Consider the following 17,437-nt stretch of genomic DNA (forward strand, 5'->3'; position numbering starts at 1 on the left):
TACCTCATTGCTCCCTGGACTGCCTATGAACCACCATGGCACCTGGTCAGTGACTGAGGAAAAGCAAGTGTAGATGGGAAGGAGGAACTCCCCAGGGAATGCCGGAGGGAAAGCAGGGCCTTCTGGGAGGAGAAGAAGATAAGGGTGCCACAGGCAGACCGGGGTTAAGGTGAGTGTCACCGGTTACTTGTATCCCAGTTGGAAGGTTCTGGAAGGTCTGTCAAGCCCAGCACCGGAGGACTGGGATGAGAGCCTGTGGGGTGGGGGGCAAAGGGAGGGGTTCACCTATCATTGTCGGGTGAGGTGAGGAGCCTTCGTCTCCTCAAACTATGGAAGAAGAAACTGAGGCACAATCTAAGTAACTTGAGGAAGCAAATGGGACATAAACCCCAGTGTTCAGGTCCAAGCTGGCACAAGGAGGGACAAAGAGGAAAGGAACTCAGAGGGAAGAGGAGACCTGAAAGACCAAAAGGTGAGGTGGAGGAACACTTAAGAGACCCGTGGGGCTCGAACCTGGCAGTGGTGGCGTGCACACCACTGATTCCAGTGCTCGGAATGGAGGCAGAGGCAAGCGGATCTCTGTGAGTTCGAGGCCAGCCTGGTCTACAGAGTGAGTTCCAGGACACTAGGGCTGCAAAGAGAAACCCTGTCTAATTAAAAAAAAAAAAAAAAAAAAGGAGGGAGGAGGGAGGCAGGGGAGGAATAGCTCCTTTATAGGGGGGAGGGGAGAAAAAGAAAAAAATCTAAATCTAGATGGCTTCTCTATATGGCTCCGTGTTTAAGAACGCTTGGGCTGGAGGGATGGATCAGTGGTTAGAGCACTGACTGCTCTTCCAGAGGAAGTCCAAATCCCAACAACCACATGGTGGCTCACAACCATCTGTAATGGGATCTGATGCTCTCTTCGGGTATGTCTTAAGAAAGCTATGTTGTGGGGTTGGGGATTTAGCTCAGTGGTAGAGCGCTTGCTTAGGAAGCGCAAGGCCCTGGGTTCGGTCCCCAGCTCCAAAAAAAAAGAACCAAAAAAAAAAAAAAAAAAAAAAAAGAAAGCTATGTTGTACTTACATATAATAAATAAATTTTTTTAAAAAGATGCTTTAAAAGGAAACCACTTAGTACCCTTCTAGAAGACCCAGGTTCGATTCCACAAACCCACATGGTGGCTCACAACTGTCTGTACTGGGGATTCCAACACCTTCTTCCGGCCTCAGCAGACGCTAGGCACACAAGTGGTACCTGGATATACATACAGGCAAAACACACATAAAGAGTAAATCTTCGGGGCTGGGGATTTAGCTCAGTGGTAGAGCGCTTGCCTAGGAAGCGCAAGGCCCTGGGTTCGATCCCCAGCTCCGAAAAAAAGAACCAAAAAAAAAAAAAAGAGTAAATCTTCAAAAGAATGGAGGGAGGGAGGAAAGGGAGAGAAGGGAGAGAGAGAGAGAGAGAGAGAGAGAGAGAGAGAGAGAGAGAAAACAAAAATCTTCTTCAGTGCTGGGGGTGGGGCTCGGTCGGTAGAATGCTGGCATAGTTCCCATGAGGCTCTGGATTCCATGACCACACACACATACCAGGGAGGCATGATGCACAGCCCCAATCCCAATATCCAAATGGAGGAGGCAGGAAGGGTAGAAATTCAATGACATCCTTGGCGACATGGCAAGTTTGAGGTCAGCCTGAGCAACAGGACACCGTGTCTCAAACGATTAAACCAAAACATTAAAAAGAGAAAGACAGATGTGTGGGTGTGCACCTTTAATCCCAGGTCTTAGAAGGCACAGAGAAGCAGGCAGAGCTCGAGGACAGTTTGATCTACACAGCAAGTTCCAGCTACATAATGACAGCCTGTCTCAAAACATAACAAAAACAGAAGTCACTCGAAGCTTCCAGCACAGGTGTTGACGTGGCTGGTGTCACGTAGGGGCCAGGAAAGGGAAACCCGAGGGCTCCCAAGGGGCCGCCCGATGGAGCCATCCTGCCGGTAGTTTTTGAAAGAGGAAAAGCACAGTTGTTTTGAGGAATTTTGGCCGCCACCTGGGTACTCCGAGGACCCCGTGTCTGTAAGGGGTATGTGGGGAGTGAGAAGGGCCCAGATTGCCGTGGGTTTAAGGAAAGAAGGCTTCTGTGACAAACCTCTCCGTGCGCTAGTGACCCTGGCTGGCCTCCCTAAGGCTGACCACAAGTGTCCTCAGCCTACTCTGGCCTGATCACTCAACATCCATCAGCCGGCAGCTGTACCTTGCTAAGGCCACCCGAAGCCCAATACACTGTCCTAAGTTGGCTCCAGAGGCACAGCTGAGGGTCCTGTCCTTGTATGTTACTAGTAAAAATTCGTTGAAAAAGGTTCCCGCTCCGCTGCCTCAGACAGCATTCTAGTAGGGTATCCATTAAGGCGCTCCACTGCCGCCTGCTGGAAGACGGTGGTAATAAACGCCAACCCTACAAGGCGGATGGGGTGGATCCTCGCCTCTTCCCACGAACAGCATGTGCTTTGGTACCGTCTATGATCTGGAGAGCATCACCCGCCAGACTTGAGACCCCTTTTTCTCCTGGAAGAACACGGCTTGAAGCGGATTGTCCACCTCTCCTTTTGCCGCTTTTCAGCCAAATCTGGTTTTCAGGGGGATAAAACCACCGCCACGACTTTTTCAAATCTGACTGAGTTTACCTACACCAGTTGCCCCCTGAGTTCATGGCCACTGGTCCCCAGTTAGTGTCACTATTTAAATAGGTGTAGGAAGCGTGGCCTTGATGGAGGGAGTATGTCAGCGGGGACCAGCTTTGAGGGTTCAAAGCCAAGTTGCAGCTCCCATGCTATCTGCTTGCTCTTGTAGTTTAAGCTCTTTCTTGTTTTGAGTTGTTTTGGTCCTGGTGTTGTGGTTTAAAGAGTTCTTTATTTTTCTGTGCATCGGCCTTCTGCCTGCCTGCCTGCCTGCCTGGGAGGAGCTGCTAGATCCTCTGGAACAGGGGTCACAGACAGTTGTGAGCTGCCTGTCATGAGGTTGGTGGGAATTGAACTGCGGTCCTCTGGAAGAACAGCTGATGCTCATAAACACTGAGCCATCCCCAGCCCCCAGTCATGGTGTTTTATCACAGCAATAGAAAAGTAATACAATATCCATGAGGCTGGGGCTTCAGTCAGTATGCTAGCCCGGCAGGCACAAGCCCTCCGTTTGCTCCTTGCTGGGAGTGTGGGCACACACCTGTAATCCCAGTACTTGGGAGGTGAAGGCAGGAAGCTCAGAAGTTCCAGGTCATCCTCAGAGACACATCAAGTTGGCAGGCAGCCTAGTTCACATGAGAACCAGTATTTTTAAAATACCCACCATAAATGTAATGCGTGTAATTACGTGAGCAGTGTAGACGATGTCTATCTGCCCCGATGTGACAATATTGTGCTGTGTCCAGCCTGCCCGACCTCTCACTGTGAGTCTGTTCCCAATCAGCTGTGGTTAAAGCCAAAGGCTCCTGGGGTTTTCTTTCTATTTTATGGTGTTGGGGCCAAACATGGTTCCCAGAGACCAGCAAGCTGGAGAAAGACGTGCTCTTCCCAGACTGTGCCCCGGCCTTGATCCTGTACTTGGGGGAAGGGTGTGGGGGAAGGGGGATGTGTTCTTACCTTATCTTTCAGTTGAACAGAGCTGCTTGAAAGAACAGGGGAGGGCGGGGGATGGACTGGGAGGGGAATAAAATCTGGAGTGTAAAAATTAACTAACTAATTAATTAATTAATTAAAAAAGAACAGGGGAGGGGGCTAGATGGCTCAGCGGTTAAGAGCGCTGACTGCTCTTCCAGAGGTCTTGAGTTGAAATCCCAGCAACCACATGGTGGCTCACAGCCATCTGTGATGGGGTCTGATGCCCTCTTCTGGTGTGTCTGCAGACAGCTACAGTGTACTCACATACATAAAACAAATGAATCTTTAGAAGAAAGAAAGAACAGGGGAGGGGAGGGACCTGCTGGGTGGGAAATCTTAGTGGTGACTGGTATCCCTTCGGGGATTTGCTGTAAACCCTCCACCCCTGTGAGCTGAAGTTTCCCACCTTGTGGTGGGATCAGGGAGGGAGGCATGGGTGTTGGGATGGGGAGAGTCCCAAGGTGAGGAACGGTCCTTATCTGCTTTACAAGTTTCTGAATTTTTTTTTTCAATATTTTTTTTTTTTTGAGCTGGGGACCGAACCCAGGGCCTTGCGCTTACTAGGCAAGCGCTCTACCACTGAGCTAAATCCCCAACCCCAAGTTTCTGAATTTTTAAACTTTACCATTTTTGTAGAAGGATTTTGGAAGAAAACCAGTAAGATACAACTGAGCTGTCTGTCCCACGCTGTCTGAAGACTACATTTTTAGCCCCAGTCCTCAGGGGCCATCTGCTTTCCTCAGCCTCTGAGAGACTGCCCTGTACCTTCCTCAGAGGGTGGGGATACCATCCTGGACCTCTCTGAACCTGGAAACCTGAACCAGGTTTAGAACTCTGCCCCACTTCTACCCAGATGACTCAAATGCGAAACCTCAGGGAGCGAGGTCAAAGTAGCGGCTTGAGGGAGGGACGTGGTAGGTTGTCTGGTCCCCACTGTACTTCTTAGGGTCCACATCCTCCACAGCTCTTCCCTGGAACACCAGAAATCTGCTCCAGTCTACTTACTGCAGAAAAGGTAACTAGAAGAAAGTTGTTAGGTTTTTTGTTGTTGGTGGTTTTTTTGTTTTGTTTTGTTTTTTGTTTGTTTTGTCTTTTTGCCTTTTCTCCCCATTTCTGAATCAGTAAAGACCTTATCTTTCCCAACTCATTCCTTGGAAATAAATAAATAGTTTGGCTCAAATCAAAATCAGTTAAAAAAAAAAAAAACTGCCGTGGCTTCCCATGCTATTCAGAGCAGAAAGCCAATGTCCTCTGTGTGACCCCAAGCCTGGTGACCTCTCTGATCCCCTCTCCAGCCATACTGCAGCCCTAGGGCCATTGCCCTGTTTCTTCTCTGCCTGCAGTGACCAGTGACCTCCCTACAGGCTTGCTGACCTGGACTTTATGGGATTCATCTTGCCTGGTCATCCCATTATAAGGCATTTATCTACCTTTTTTATTTTTCCTGAAAGTAACTGTCACAGTCAAAATATTTGATAATTTGTGGCTGGGGAGATGCCGCATCAGTTAAGAGGCCACATTGCTGTCTCACAGAGGACCAGGGTTCGGACACATACACAACCATATACATATACAGATGTCCCCCAACCACACATACACGTACACCCCGTATACATGATTAAAGATAAAAATGTAAAGGAATAGGAACTAGAGATGGCTTAGTGGTTAAGGGTGCTAACTGTACTGAGGTTTCCCAGCATGTGCGTGCTGTCTCAACTGCCTGTAACTCAAGTTTCAAAGAATTTTATTTTCTCTTCTGACCTCCCGGGCTCCTGCAAACATGTGGTCCACATAGATATATCCAGGCACACACATACACAGAAAAAATAAAAATGGAAACGAAGCAGGAGGGATGGCTCGGCAGTTAAGAGTATTAGCTGCAAAAAAAAAAAAAAAAAAGTATTAGCTGCTCTTGCAGAGGATCCCACAATCTCTAACTCCGTTCCCAGGGCATCCCACGCCCTCTTCTGGCCTCCGCGGGCACCAGACATGGTACGTTTGCATACATACAAGCAAATCACCCACACACGTAAAATAAGTTTAAAAAACAAACATTAAAAAAAGACGTGGAGAGCTGAGCTGAAGAGGTGGCTCAGAGGTTAAAAGCACTGACTGCTCTTCCAGAGGTCTGAGTTCAATTCCCAGCAACCACATGGTGGCTCACAGTCATCTGCAGTGGGATCTAGTGCCCTCTTCTGGTGTGCCTGAAGACAGCGACAGTATAATCTTTTTTAAAAAAGACGTGGAGGAGGAATAAGATTTGACAGCAGTACAGCCCCTCCATCAAGCACCGACCAGATTGGCTCCAGTCGTTGGCCCCGCCCCTTCTCGGGTTTCTCTTCCTTTGCAGAGGGTTAAGCTACTTCCGGAGGCCTTCGTCCCGCCCAACGCCCCGCCCCTTTCCTGAACGCTCTCTTACAGGTCTGGTTAGTTGCTCGGGTCCCTTCCCGATGATCACGCCCCTTCCGGTCCCGCCCGGATCTCCAGGCCCCGCCCCTTCGGACTCTACTCTAGGTTTGCGGGTTACCTCGTTGCCAGGTTTCTTTTCGCGGGCTGAGGGGCGCTCCGACCCCGAGTGTCCTGTCCGCCGCCCCGCCTCGGCTCTCCGCTGGCGAGGCCAGTGTCGGACGCCGTGGCCTCGGCCAGGGCGACGCCATGGGCGACCCTGGAGGCCCCCGCCCGTCTCCTCCTGCAGGCGCTGCAGGCCGGACCCGAGGGTGCGCGGCGCGGGCTAGGGGTTCTGCGCACCTTGGGCCGCCGCGCTGAGCACTTCCCTTGGGATAGCTTCCTGGAGGCGCTGGGCCGCGCAGAGCCCGAAGTGCGGGGCCCAGATGGCCGCCTGGAACTGTGAGTCCCCGCCCGTGGTCCCCGCCGCTTCCCTCCTGCTTAATTGAGTAATTAAATCAGGGTTCCACGTAGCCCAGGTTAGACTCGAACTGCTGCAGCCATTCCCTCGGTGATAGGGATTACAAGTGTGCGCGCCAACCCTGGACACCCATTTTGTCAGGCAGAATTCTAAGTGCAGACTGATTTTGTTTGCTTGCTTCCCTCTCCAGTTGCCGAGTGCATGGCTCTAACTCCAGCATTCAGGAGGCATAGGCGAGCGCACCTCTCGAGTTCTAGGGCAGCAGAATGAGACTCTATCTCATAAGAAGAATAAAAGGCGTGTTGTAGTGTTGCACGCTGGTAATAACGCTACTCGGTAGGCAGAGGCATGAGTTCAAGACCAGCCAGGGTGACATAGAAAGATCCTGTCAAAAAACAGTAAAAAAAATTAATAATAATAATAATAATAATAATAATAATAATAATAATAATGTGTCTCTCCAATACAGGTGTACTTATGTCAAGTGGACACCTGTGTTAAAAATACAGGCCCTGGGGTTGGGGATTTAGCTCAGTGGTAGAGCGCTTGCCTAGGAAGCGCAAGGCCCTGGGTTCGGTCCCCAGCTCCGAAAAAAAGAACCAAAAAAAAAAAAAAAAAAATACAGGCCCTACGTCTAATTTCAGGAAGCTGAGACAGGAAGATTGTTTCAGGTTGGAAGCCTAGGCTGCACAGGCCAGCAAAACTAGAGGCTTACAGAGCTCTTGTGAGTTTGAGGTCAGCCTGGCCTGTAGAGGGAGTTCCAGGGCAGCCAGGCTATACAGAGAAAATATATAATATATATATATATATATATATATATATATATATAATATATACACACACATATATATATATATATAGTATATATGTATATAATGTATATATATATAATGTGCATATATAATTTTTCCTCTATTATCCTCATATGCCAGGCACCTCTGTGTGATAAGAACCCTGACCCGGGGTTTGAGGGGTCAAGGCCAGCCTGGATTACATAGTGAGAACCCCTCACCTCAGAAAACAAACCTTTGATTGTTCTTAGGACGCCACTGTTGCTACGGTTGCCTGGAGTATGCCGGAAGAACCTGATGTCCTTGCTGCTGGCTGTTCGATCCTCCTTACCCGAAAGCGGCCTCCGCTCTGTGCTGCAGCTTGATCAGCAGGGCACAGCATCTACCTCTGATGCCTGGCTCCACGCCCTCAGGGAGCTGCTGCAAAGGGATGTGGGGCTTGGAGTCTCTGTGGAGGGATCCTCCCCATTGACCGGAAGCTGTCAGTCACATCTCCGGGACCTGTGTGGGCGGCTGGGCCAAGGTGGGAGGGGGCTGAAACCGGCCCTGGGTTCTGATCCTGAACCAGAGGGCAGACTCTCACAGCTTTCTGGGAAGCGGAGGAAAAGGACCGAGGGAGAGACTGCCGGCCCTGAGTTAGAGAGATCCCCTAAAAGGTTCCGGGGTTGTGAGGAGGAACAGGAAGAGGTGGTGGAAAGAAAGGAAGAGAGACCCAAGCCAGAGACTTCGGAATCAGAGTCAGATGCAGGAGGCGTGTTGCCTGATACTGAAGTCGAGGCTCCGGAGGCTCGCCCGGGCGTAGCAGAGGCCGAGAGTCCAGCTAAGAGTGTGGAGCTCCCCAAAGTTGTCCAGGTATTGGTTGGGAAGCTGACTGAGATGCATTTTCCAGCAGGGTCCTCTCTGTAGTACGTGATCCGGGGATGAGGGGTGGGTTGTGGGGGGAGTGTGGCTTCCCCTCCCCAAACTGATGGGGTTGGGGAGGGAGTTACTAGGAGCAGGAAGCACCTGTCCTGAGGATCTAGGATGTGGGGTGGAAGGGTTCAGCTCCTGCTGCTCTGCCTGGTGGTGTGAGTCACGCCAAAAGCCAGCCAGCCCATACCCGGTCTACCGACCCCATTGAGGTTAGGTGCCAAGACAGCAGTGGGCGGGGCGTCACACAGGCCTTCAAGGTGTCAGGCACCTAACTGCTTCTTCTGAATTGCCTCTGGGCGGCTCCCGTTGGTCTGTGCTCACGCTCCCTTGAGAGGTTTTAAGTGAGTGCCTGCTTGTCCTTGTGCGTACCACATGCATGCGGTGCCTGTGGAGGCCAGGAGAGGGCGCTGGGTCTCGCAGAGCTAGAGTCTGCGAGGGGATTGGCGATTGTCAGCAGCCCAGAGTGGGGAGCGGAGGGGCCCTGCTGCAGTACCGGTCAGCCTTCCATGACTGTGCTCTCTTCCGCAGGACCAGGTGCCCAGGCTGCGGCAGCTGCTGAAGGCCTTGCAGGAGGTGACCGGCCCTCCCCATCCACCACGGCCCTTCTTCTGGCTTCTCTCTGTACCGTAGCCATGCCCAGGGAAGCCCTGGATCATGGAGCCTGGCATGGGGCTGGATAGGAGGGAGATCCGACAGACAGTCCAGGGCCGAGTTTGGATAGGCTGTCATGCCGCGATGAGGTCCTCTGGGACTGCCTTCCAAGAGTAGCCTCTGTGAGCAAGCACTCTGCCGGTCCTCATGGAGGATTTGCCTTCCCAGGGGCTGGAGGGGCTGGAGGAGCCCCCAGTGGACCTGCAGTTTCTTCACGAATGTAGTCCCAGCCAGGTGAGACAGGCCCTGCCCTGAGGTCACCTCAGCCTCGAGCATTCTCCCCTCTCTGGGAACATTCTCTGCCTCGCTGGGAGGGTTACCATGAGCCGGCTCCCCCCACTGTAGCGTCTCCCCTGCTCTGTGCTGCATAGCCTCCCTCACGTCCTTGCCTGCCCCTTTCTGTTGCCCATTGGGCTTGCAGCCTAGCCGAGGCAGCTGAGAGTCCTTGGTGTTCCCCACCCAGATGGAGTCGCTATGCAGCCAGCTACAACTGCCCCAGCTCCCGGACGGAGGCCTCCTGCAGCTCTGCAGCCACCTGCTGGGTCTCACCCCAGCCCTCAGCATCAGCAATGCCTCTGTGCTGGCCAGGAGCCTCTTTCTTGACCGGGTGGGCACAGGGGGCACCAGAAGGCCAGGGGCAGTGGGGATCCTCTGAGTCCTCGGGAATGGGGTTGGGAGAGGGGCAGAGAGGTGGGCTTCTGTCTCTAGGCCCTTGTACCTGTAGTTTCTTTCTTTCTTTTTTTTTTTTTTTTTTTTTCCAGAGCTGGGGACCGAACCCAGGGCCTTGCGCTTGCTAGGCAAGCGCTCTACCACTGAGCTAAATCCCCAACCCCATACCTGTAGTTTCTTACAGCCTGGGCCCCGGATGGGAGCCAGTGTGATCCTAGATACAGACACGTGGCTTCTCCTCCAAAACACGGATAGCGGGATAAAACGGTCCTGAAGGGAAGATGTGACTTTGTCCCCTCCCTTGTGACTAGATCCTCTCCCTGCCATCCTCCGCCTCCAGGCTTCTCAGAGCTGCCCTCACCTCCTTCTGTGCCAAGTACACCTACGCTGTCTGCAGGGCTGTCCTCTGTCCCTTGTTCCAGGACCCAGGCATAGGTGCGTGCAGAGCCAGCCCCAGGCCCACACTCCGTGCCCAGCACACTTCACCCCAAGGGACCTTCTGGGAGTTGGGGGTTCAGTGCGGTAACCAGTTCCCTCCCCGACATCAGGCATCCTGGCCCTCACAGCCTTCTCCCGCCCTCCCCAGCCCTCTCCCCTCCTGTCTCTGGCCCAGGTCCTGTGCAGACGGAGTTACTGTGTTCCCTCTTAAAGGATGAGTCCTTGGAGCCAGACATGCAGGTCCAGATTCTGGGGTAAGTGTACAGACTTTGATACCCTGCATGCACACAGGGATGCACGCCCACCATGGCACTGGGCTCTAAACCTGCCTGGTGCCCTTTTCTCTGGGCCCATATTGGGTGGTCCCTCTGAGAAGTAGCTCAGCTTAGCTAGGATTGGCTGCAGTGGTTAAGAACGCTGCCAGAGGGGTTGGGGATTTGGCTCAGTGGTAGAGCGCTTGCCTAGGAAGCGCAAGGTCCTGGGTTCGGTCCCCAGCTCCGAAAAAAAAAGAAAAGAAAAAAAAAAAAGAACGCTGCCAGAGAGCCAGAAAGATGTCTCAGCAGTTAAGAGCACCGACTGCTCTTCCAGAGGTCCTGAGTTCAATTCCCAGCAACCACATGGTGGCTCACAACCATCTGTCATGGGATCCGATGCCCTCTTCTGGTGTGTCTGAGGACAGCGACAGTGTGCTCATATAAATAATGTTAGAAAAAACCCTGCTGCCAGAGTCAGGCGTGAGCTCAGTCTTGACCTTGTTTATTAACTAAATAACGCTCACGCTTATTGGTTTATTTATATTATTTATTTTTTGAAGCAGGGTTTCACGTAGCCCAGACTGGCCTTGAGCATAACTTTGTAGCTGAGGCTAGCCTTGAACTCCCACTATCTATAATCTCCCACGTGCTGGGATTGCAAGGCACACAGGCCTGACCTCCTCGCTCCTTGACTCTGAGTCTGGTAGTCGCTCTGTGGGGTTTTTCCAGGTAGTCTGTGTGACAGATAGTAGCTACCGTGAGTTCACAGAAAGTCGGACATCCAACGTACATGGTGTTGCTCAGTGGGAGAGCGCGTGTGAGTCCCAACACAGAAATACATAAAACATCTCTAGTGTTTAAGTGCTCAAAGTCAGGATTAAATTTAGGCAGTAGACTCAAAGAATGGCTGGGCGTTAGTGGTATAGGCGTGTAATCTCTCCCTTGGGAAGTAGAGGCAGGAGGATGAGGAGTTTGAGACTAGTCTTGACTACATGGCAAGCATGGGGCCAGCCTGGGGTACACAGATCTAGGGGCGGGGGGGGGTGGACAGTCAAGCACCTGAGAGTTTGCTGTTCTTGCAGAAGAGCTGTTTGCCGCCCAGCATCCACGGCAGGTGGCTCACAGCTGCCTGTGACTTTAGCTCCAGGGCCTCTGACACCAGTCACCTTCCTGGTCACCTGAACTCACGCAGCCACACGCAATTAAAAAGAATAAAATTCTTAGAAGCAAGCTAAGCACCAAGTCAGGCTGGACCGAGGACTCAGCAGATAACAGTGCTCGCCACCAAGACCCACCCTGTGGGTCTGACTCTTAGAACCCACGTGGTGGACCCCGGATGAGCGCAGCCGAAATAAATAGGAAACCAGGTCCCACAGCAGACGTAAACCACAAATGGTGCTGGCTCCTGTGTCAAATTTCAGCACTCAGGAGGAAGTGAGGCAGGAGGATTGCTTTGAGTTCCAGGCCAGCCATTTTGGTTATCTAAAACAGGGTTTCTCTGTGTAGCCTTGGCTGTCCTGAAACTCACTCTGTAGACCAGGCTGGCCTCTGAGATCCATCTGCCTCTGCCTCCTGAGTGTTAGAGCACCTAGCATTGTTGTTGAGTCTTTTTATCAAAGGGGAAAAACATACAAACAAAGAAAATCAAAAGCCAGGGAGCTGGAAAGATGGCTTAGGGGTTAAGAGTACTGACTGCTCTTCCAGAGGTCCTGAGTTCAAATCCCAGCAACCACATGGTGACCTTAATGGTGTCTTCTGTGCAGGCAGGTCCTGGAGCTGGCCTGGAGGGAAGAGACGTTCCTGGTGTTGCAGGCGCTCCTGGAGCGGCAGGTGGGTAGGCTCTGGGTTTCAGGGTTAGGCAAGCAGGCCGCTGCCTTATACCTGTGTCGCTGATAGTGACAGAAGGCCCTGCAGATGCAGGCAGGGACAGACAGCTGACTCGTGGTCAGCTAGCCCTGTCTTGTAGTAGTACCTGCTTTAGGGCTGGCGTCTCCTTTCTCATGCAGCCCAGGTTGGCCTAGAACCCCCGTGTGGTGGAGGGTGACCTTGAACTCCTGGTCATTCTTCCTCATGCCGGGACTACAGGTGCCACACCACAGAAGGTCACAGGTTAGAGTCACAACTTTAAAAACTCTCTGACTCTGTCCCAGGCATCAGACTCAGGCTCCCTGGTTCAGAGAAACAGCACCCAGTTAGGTCAGCGCTCACGTTTTGCTGCTTAGACAGCAGGCTTTAAACTGGCCCTGTGTACCTGCTTTTTGTGTGTCTGCCTGGAGTTTAACTCCATGCTATACATTACCGTGCCGTATTTTTTTTTTTTTTTTTTTTTAGAGTTATGTTTTATTTTGTTTTTTGAGATTTACTTATTATCTATACAGCATTCCGCCGGCATGTATGCCTGTGTGCCAGCAGAGGGCATCAGATCCCGTTACAGATGGTTGTGAGCCACCATGTGGTTGCTCGGAATTGAACTCAGGACCTCTGGAAGAGCAACCAGTGCTGTAACCGCTGAGCCATCTCTCCATACCATGCCATAGTTTATGTGATACCAGATCCTGAACCCGGGGCTCCATGTATGCCGGCCATAGGCTCCATCAACATAGCCACGTCCTCAGCCCTATTGTCTTTTAGTGGTATATTTTGGCATTTTTCTAATTGCCACCAAAAATTCTCAGTCATTATGTCATCGTCATCATCGTCGTCATCGTCATTTGTGACAGGTTCTCATGTAGTCCAGATGGCCCTTGAACTCACCATATAGACATGACCTTGGGCTCCTGCCCCGAGTCCTCGGATTATTGGTTACAGCACCATTCCTGGCCTCTCCCATGGTTCTTTTTTTTGGAGCTGGGGACCGAACCCAGGGCCTTGCGCTTCCTAGGTAAGCGCTCTACCACTGAGCTAAATCCCCAGCCCCGTCAGCTATCCTTCTTGCTGTGATAAAATACTTCCCAGAGTCAAGTTGAAGATGGAAGGCTTGGTTTTGGCTCCCAGTTTAAGGGTACAGCCTGTCATGTTGAGAGGGGCTTGGGGCAGGAGGCTGAGGCTGCCGGTTACACTGCGTCCACACTCAGAAAGCAAAGAGGTGGACCCCGGGCTCATTCCGCTAGGGTCCCCAGCTCGTGGGATGGCGGCTCCTAGATTCAAGGAGGACCTTCCTTTAATGGAACCCTGCCGGGGATGCCCTCAGACACACCCAGAGGTGTGTTCCTCCGGCGATTCTCAGTCCATCAAGTTGGCAGATAAAAGATGGAGCAGCGTCACAGTGGCTGACCGCGGCCACTTATGCCCGAGCCTCCTTCTCTGAGAGTAGAGACGGTGTGGGGAGATTTCAAGATGTGGGGCGTGAAGTGCTGACTGTTAGTGGTCCTCCGTTATCTGACCGCTGCCTGATGCTGGCGGTCTTCCGTTAGCCTGAAGACTGGCGGTGCTTCCTCAGAACCTCACCGCAGCCTGGCTTCCATCAGACTTCAACTACTGAGGCACACTAGAGTCGCCGGCTCCCGGTGGCCCTGATTGAGCCTCTGCGAGGGCGGTTGCTGTTCTGTAAGACCTGCACCTGCTAGCTCATGCTAGCTCGTGCTAGCTCCTTATCTCCTCCTCAGTGTTTGGTTGAGCTGTGGTGTCCAGTTGTGGAGACAGCTTGGTGTGTTAGCTTTCTCTTACCATGACAAATACCTAAGGTAAACAGGAAGAAAAGCTGGCTTGTGTCCACAGTTCAGAGGCTTCTATCTGTTGTTGGCTCCATTGCTCCTAGACTTCTGTGAGGCCCATCATGGTAGAAAGAATGTGTGACAGATAGGCTGCTCTGGTAATGGCAGCCGAGAAGCAGAGAGAGAACGGGCCAGGTTACCACCTTTAGACAAACCCCACCTCCCAACACCTTGCCCTGGGACCAAGACTTATAACACTTGGGTTTATGGAGGAACATTCTAGAGCACTCTGTTAGGAGACACCTGCTAGGAGACAGAGAGCTTGGGGTTGACGCCGTCCTGTGATGCTGTCCCACGTCCCATTGCATGCAGGTGGAGATGACCTCGGAGCTCTTCAGTGTCTTGATGCAGAGGCTCTGCAAAGAGGGGCCGGCAGCCACCACCTCCATGGCCTATGCCAAGCTGATGCTGACGGTGATGACCAAGTACCAGGCCAGCGTGAGTGTCGACAGGGGCTCGTCCAGCTGGGAGCTCCCCACTAGTATGTGGGGCATGGGGAAGTTACAAGAGCCCAGCTTGCTGGCCTTCCCCTTGAGCTGTCCCTGTCTCCAGCTCATGCCCGGGAGGAGCCTCGCACAGGCATTTGGTGACAATGGAGGGGGGCAGCCAAGCCTTGTTGGGGATTATGACTGGGGGTGGTGAATGCATGGAGCAGGCTGAGGCAGGGGACTTGCTCTAAGTTCAAGGCCAGTCTGGGATATGCAAAAATAAATAAAGGAAGCTAGACATGGTAGTGAACACCTTTAGTCTAAGCACTCGGGAGGCAGGGGCAGGAGGATCTCTTGAGTTTGAGGCCGGCCTGGTTTACATAGTGGGTTCCAGGATAGCCGGGGCTATGTAGGGACTCCCCCCCCCAAAAGAAAATAGTAATAATAATAAAAAGTGGGGGGGCTGGGGATTTAGCTCAGTGGTAGAGCGCTTACCTAGGAAGCGCAAGGCCCTGGGTTCGGTCCCCAGCTCCAAAAAAAAAAAGTGGGGAGGGCTAGGGATATAGCTCTACTGGTGCTGGTCTAGCTTAGACAAAGTCCTGGGCTCAATCTTTGTAAATTGGATATTGGGGCAGGGGCATAAAATCCTAGCACTGAGGTGGCAGGAAGATCAGACGTTCAAGGCCAGCCTTGAATATATGAGGCTCTCTCTTTTCTCTCTCTTTTTTAAAAAAGGATGTGTTCAAAGCCAAGCTCTGTACATAGCAAATTCAAGGCCAGTCCATGTTATAGGAGAGGTTCGCTCCCATCCCAAAACGCCCAAAATGGCCACTGGCTGGAGCCGGTAGAACGCTGTTCCTTGCAAGGGATGCAGTGTAAGCCAGAACCGACCTTCCTGGGGATCTGCAGGTAGCCAGGAGCCAACAGTGTGAGAGCCTGTTTCCAGCAGACCTGGAGCTCTCTGCCTGGCCAGGCTGACGGACCAGTGAGCTTAGGGAACCCCCGTCTCCTAAACCCGGGTCGCAAGTCAGACACATGTGCCCAGATTTATGTTTAACCCCAATGTATTTATTTATTTTTTAGATATCCCTGTATGGGTGCTCGCTCTCTCTCTCTCTCTCTCTCTCTCTCTCTCTCTCTCTCTCTCTCCATGTATCTGTGTACCACGTGCATGCAGTGCCCATGGAGGCCAGAAGAGGGCATCAGATTACCTGAAACTGGAGTTAAGAGTGTGGGAGTGTGGGTGCTGGGAACCAAATCTGGTTTCTCTAGAGGAGCAACAAGTGATTTTAAATGTGGGATGGTCTCTCCAGCCCCTGGTTCTAATTTTTAAAATTGCGCTTTAATCTATGTAGTTTGTGTGTGCACTTGTAGGGGGCCAGAGGACAAATTTCAGAAGTTTGTTTTCTCTTTCCACTACGTGGGTCCTGAGGTCAAACCCAGGTGGCCAAGCTCGTCAGCAAGCTTCCCTCACCTCTGAGCCAGCTCACTGGCCCAGGCTTCTCGGCCTGTCCTGAAGGCCCTGTGTGGGTCATGGGCTAGGGAGCTCTTCATGTAGACAAGATCTCAGGTAGCTCAGGGTGGCCTTCGATTTGCTATGCAGCCCAAATGGCCTTGAACATCTGATCCTCCTGTCTGCAGCTCCTGAGTGCTAGGTCACATGGGTACACTAGGATGGCCTGGTTTCTGCAGTGCTGGGGATGGAACCTAGGGCTTCCTGCTTGTTAGATTCTGTACCTTTGGCTAGCCTGACCTCTGTGTAGACCAGGCTGCCCTGAATCCTCTGTGCTGACCTGGTTGGCCTCAAACTCGACTGCCTTTGCCTCCTGAGGTGGGGTTAAAGGCTGAGCCACTATACTGGGTTCAGCCTGCTCTTTTTTATACAATCCAGGACCCCCTGGTCAGGGGTAGCACTGCCCACGGTAGGCTGAGCCCTCATAAGTTACCCGGCAACACAAAAATGCCCCACAGGCGGCGTGACAGAGGCAGTGCCTCAGCGGAGGCTCCCTCTTCACCCAGCTGTGTGAGCTTGACAGCCAAGATGGGCCGTCATGCAGGTCACCTGTTGAAGTGGAGTCTGAACCGCTGTGTGTGTGCTGTGGGGCCTCTGGGTCCTCCACAGACCTCTCTGGATCCCGGAAGAAGGGCTATCCGCCAGAGGCATCAGGACTCCGCCCGTCTTCTTTGAGGAGTGGGGGTTGGAGAATGGAAGTGCGGATTCCGAGCCCCGTAGAGGACATAGGAACAGGCGAGAGAGAGAGAGAGAGAGAGAGAGAGAGAGAGAGAGAGAGAGAGAGAGCAGGGTCTGAGGAGGGCCCCAACATCTCTCCTTATCTGTAGCCCGGGAGGGTCGTGAGTGTGGGTGAATCACACCTGAAACCCATCTAGCGGCCGGGTCTGCTTCGAGCTCCACAGCTGATGGCTCCAGGCCCTCCTGGCGCTGGCTTCACCTCCAGAGGCAGAAAGTTTCGGTGACTCAGGCGCCTGTCCGCCTCCTTCCGTTCTCCTCCCTAACAGTGGAGTGCTGAGGAGATGGGGAGACCCGGCTGCTGCAGTCCTGACCTGATTCCTTCTCTCCAGATCTCACAGCAGCAGAGTCTGGACCTGGCTGTGGCCCTAGAGCCCAACACCACCTTCCTGAAGAAGTCCCTGCAGGCAGCCCTGAGACATCTGGCCCGCTGACCACCCACACCCCAGGCTGTGCAGGGGCCATCTTGTCTCCACAGAGAGCAGAGAGGAGGCCCTGGCTGCTCCTCCACTCCTGACAACATCTCGATCCAGGGCCGGTGGAGGATGAGCGGGAATCTTTCGCGCTCATGTGTGTGTTGTGACCCCCTTCTGAACTGAGTAATTCTGTAATGGTTCTTAATAAAGAGAAGACAGTTCATCCACACCGGGTGGCTCACCCCTGTCATCCCAGCCATCAGGTAGAGGGAGGCAGGAGGACCAGGAGTTCAAGGTCATCTTCAACTGCACAGCGTTTGAGGCCAGCCTAAGCTATGTGAGAGAGATCCTGTCTCAAAAACGTTTGTGGGTGCAGCTGAGAGGTGGCTGGAGGTGGGGGCAGGAGACTCCCCCAAA

The 17,437-nt window shown here is 52.5% G+C and overlaps 1 protein-coding gene and 1 non-coding gene across 2 annotated transcripts; both read left to right on the forward strand.

The window, feature by feature from the left end:
• Positions 1–35: 35 nt before the first annotated feature.
• On the forward strand, positions 36–17,249 carry Fance (FA complementation group E). Its single transcript, NM_001191718.1, has 11 exons — positions 36–45; positions 6,193–6,481; positions 7,543–8,143; positions 8,732–8,776; positions 9,023–9,088; positions 9,318–9,461; positions 9,835–9,958; positions 10,137–10,215; positions 11,979–12,045; positions 14,241–14,366; positions 16,937–17,249. Exons 1-11 carry the CDS (start codon positions 36–38, stop codon positions 17,036–17,038), a joined length of 1,653 nt encoding a protein of 550 aa, NP_001178647.1. The 3' UTR covers positions 17,039–17,249.
• On the forward strand, positions 1,278–1,358 carry Trnap-agg65 (transfer RNA proline (anticodon AGG) 65). Its single transcript has one exon. It is a non-coding gene; the product is annotated as a tRNA-Pro (tRNA).
• Positions 17,250–17,437: the final 188 nt, after the last annotated feature.

The sequence above is a fragment of the Rattus norvegicus genome, chromosome 20 (genome assembly GCF_036323735.1).
Source record: "Rattus norvegicus strain BN/NHsdMcwi chromosome 20, GRCr8, whole genome shotgun sequence".
NCBI lineage: Eukaryota > Metazoa > Chordata > Mammalia > Rodentia > Muridae > Rattus > Rattus norvegicus.

Bases quoted from the DNA above. Each gene is read 5' to 3' on its own strand.
- Fance (NM_001191718.1), top strand. The intron at 6,482-7,542 runs GTGAGTCCCCGC...GATTGTTCTTAG, and splicing joins CCAGATGGCCGCCTGGAACT to GACGCCACTGTTGCTACGGT. The intron at 9,959-10,136 runs GTGCGTGCAGAG...TCTCTGGCCCAG, and splicing joins GTTCCAGGACCCAGGCATAG to GTCCTGTGCAGACGGAGTTA.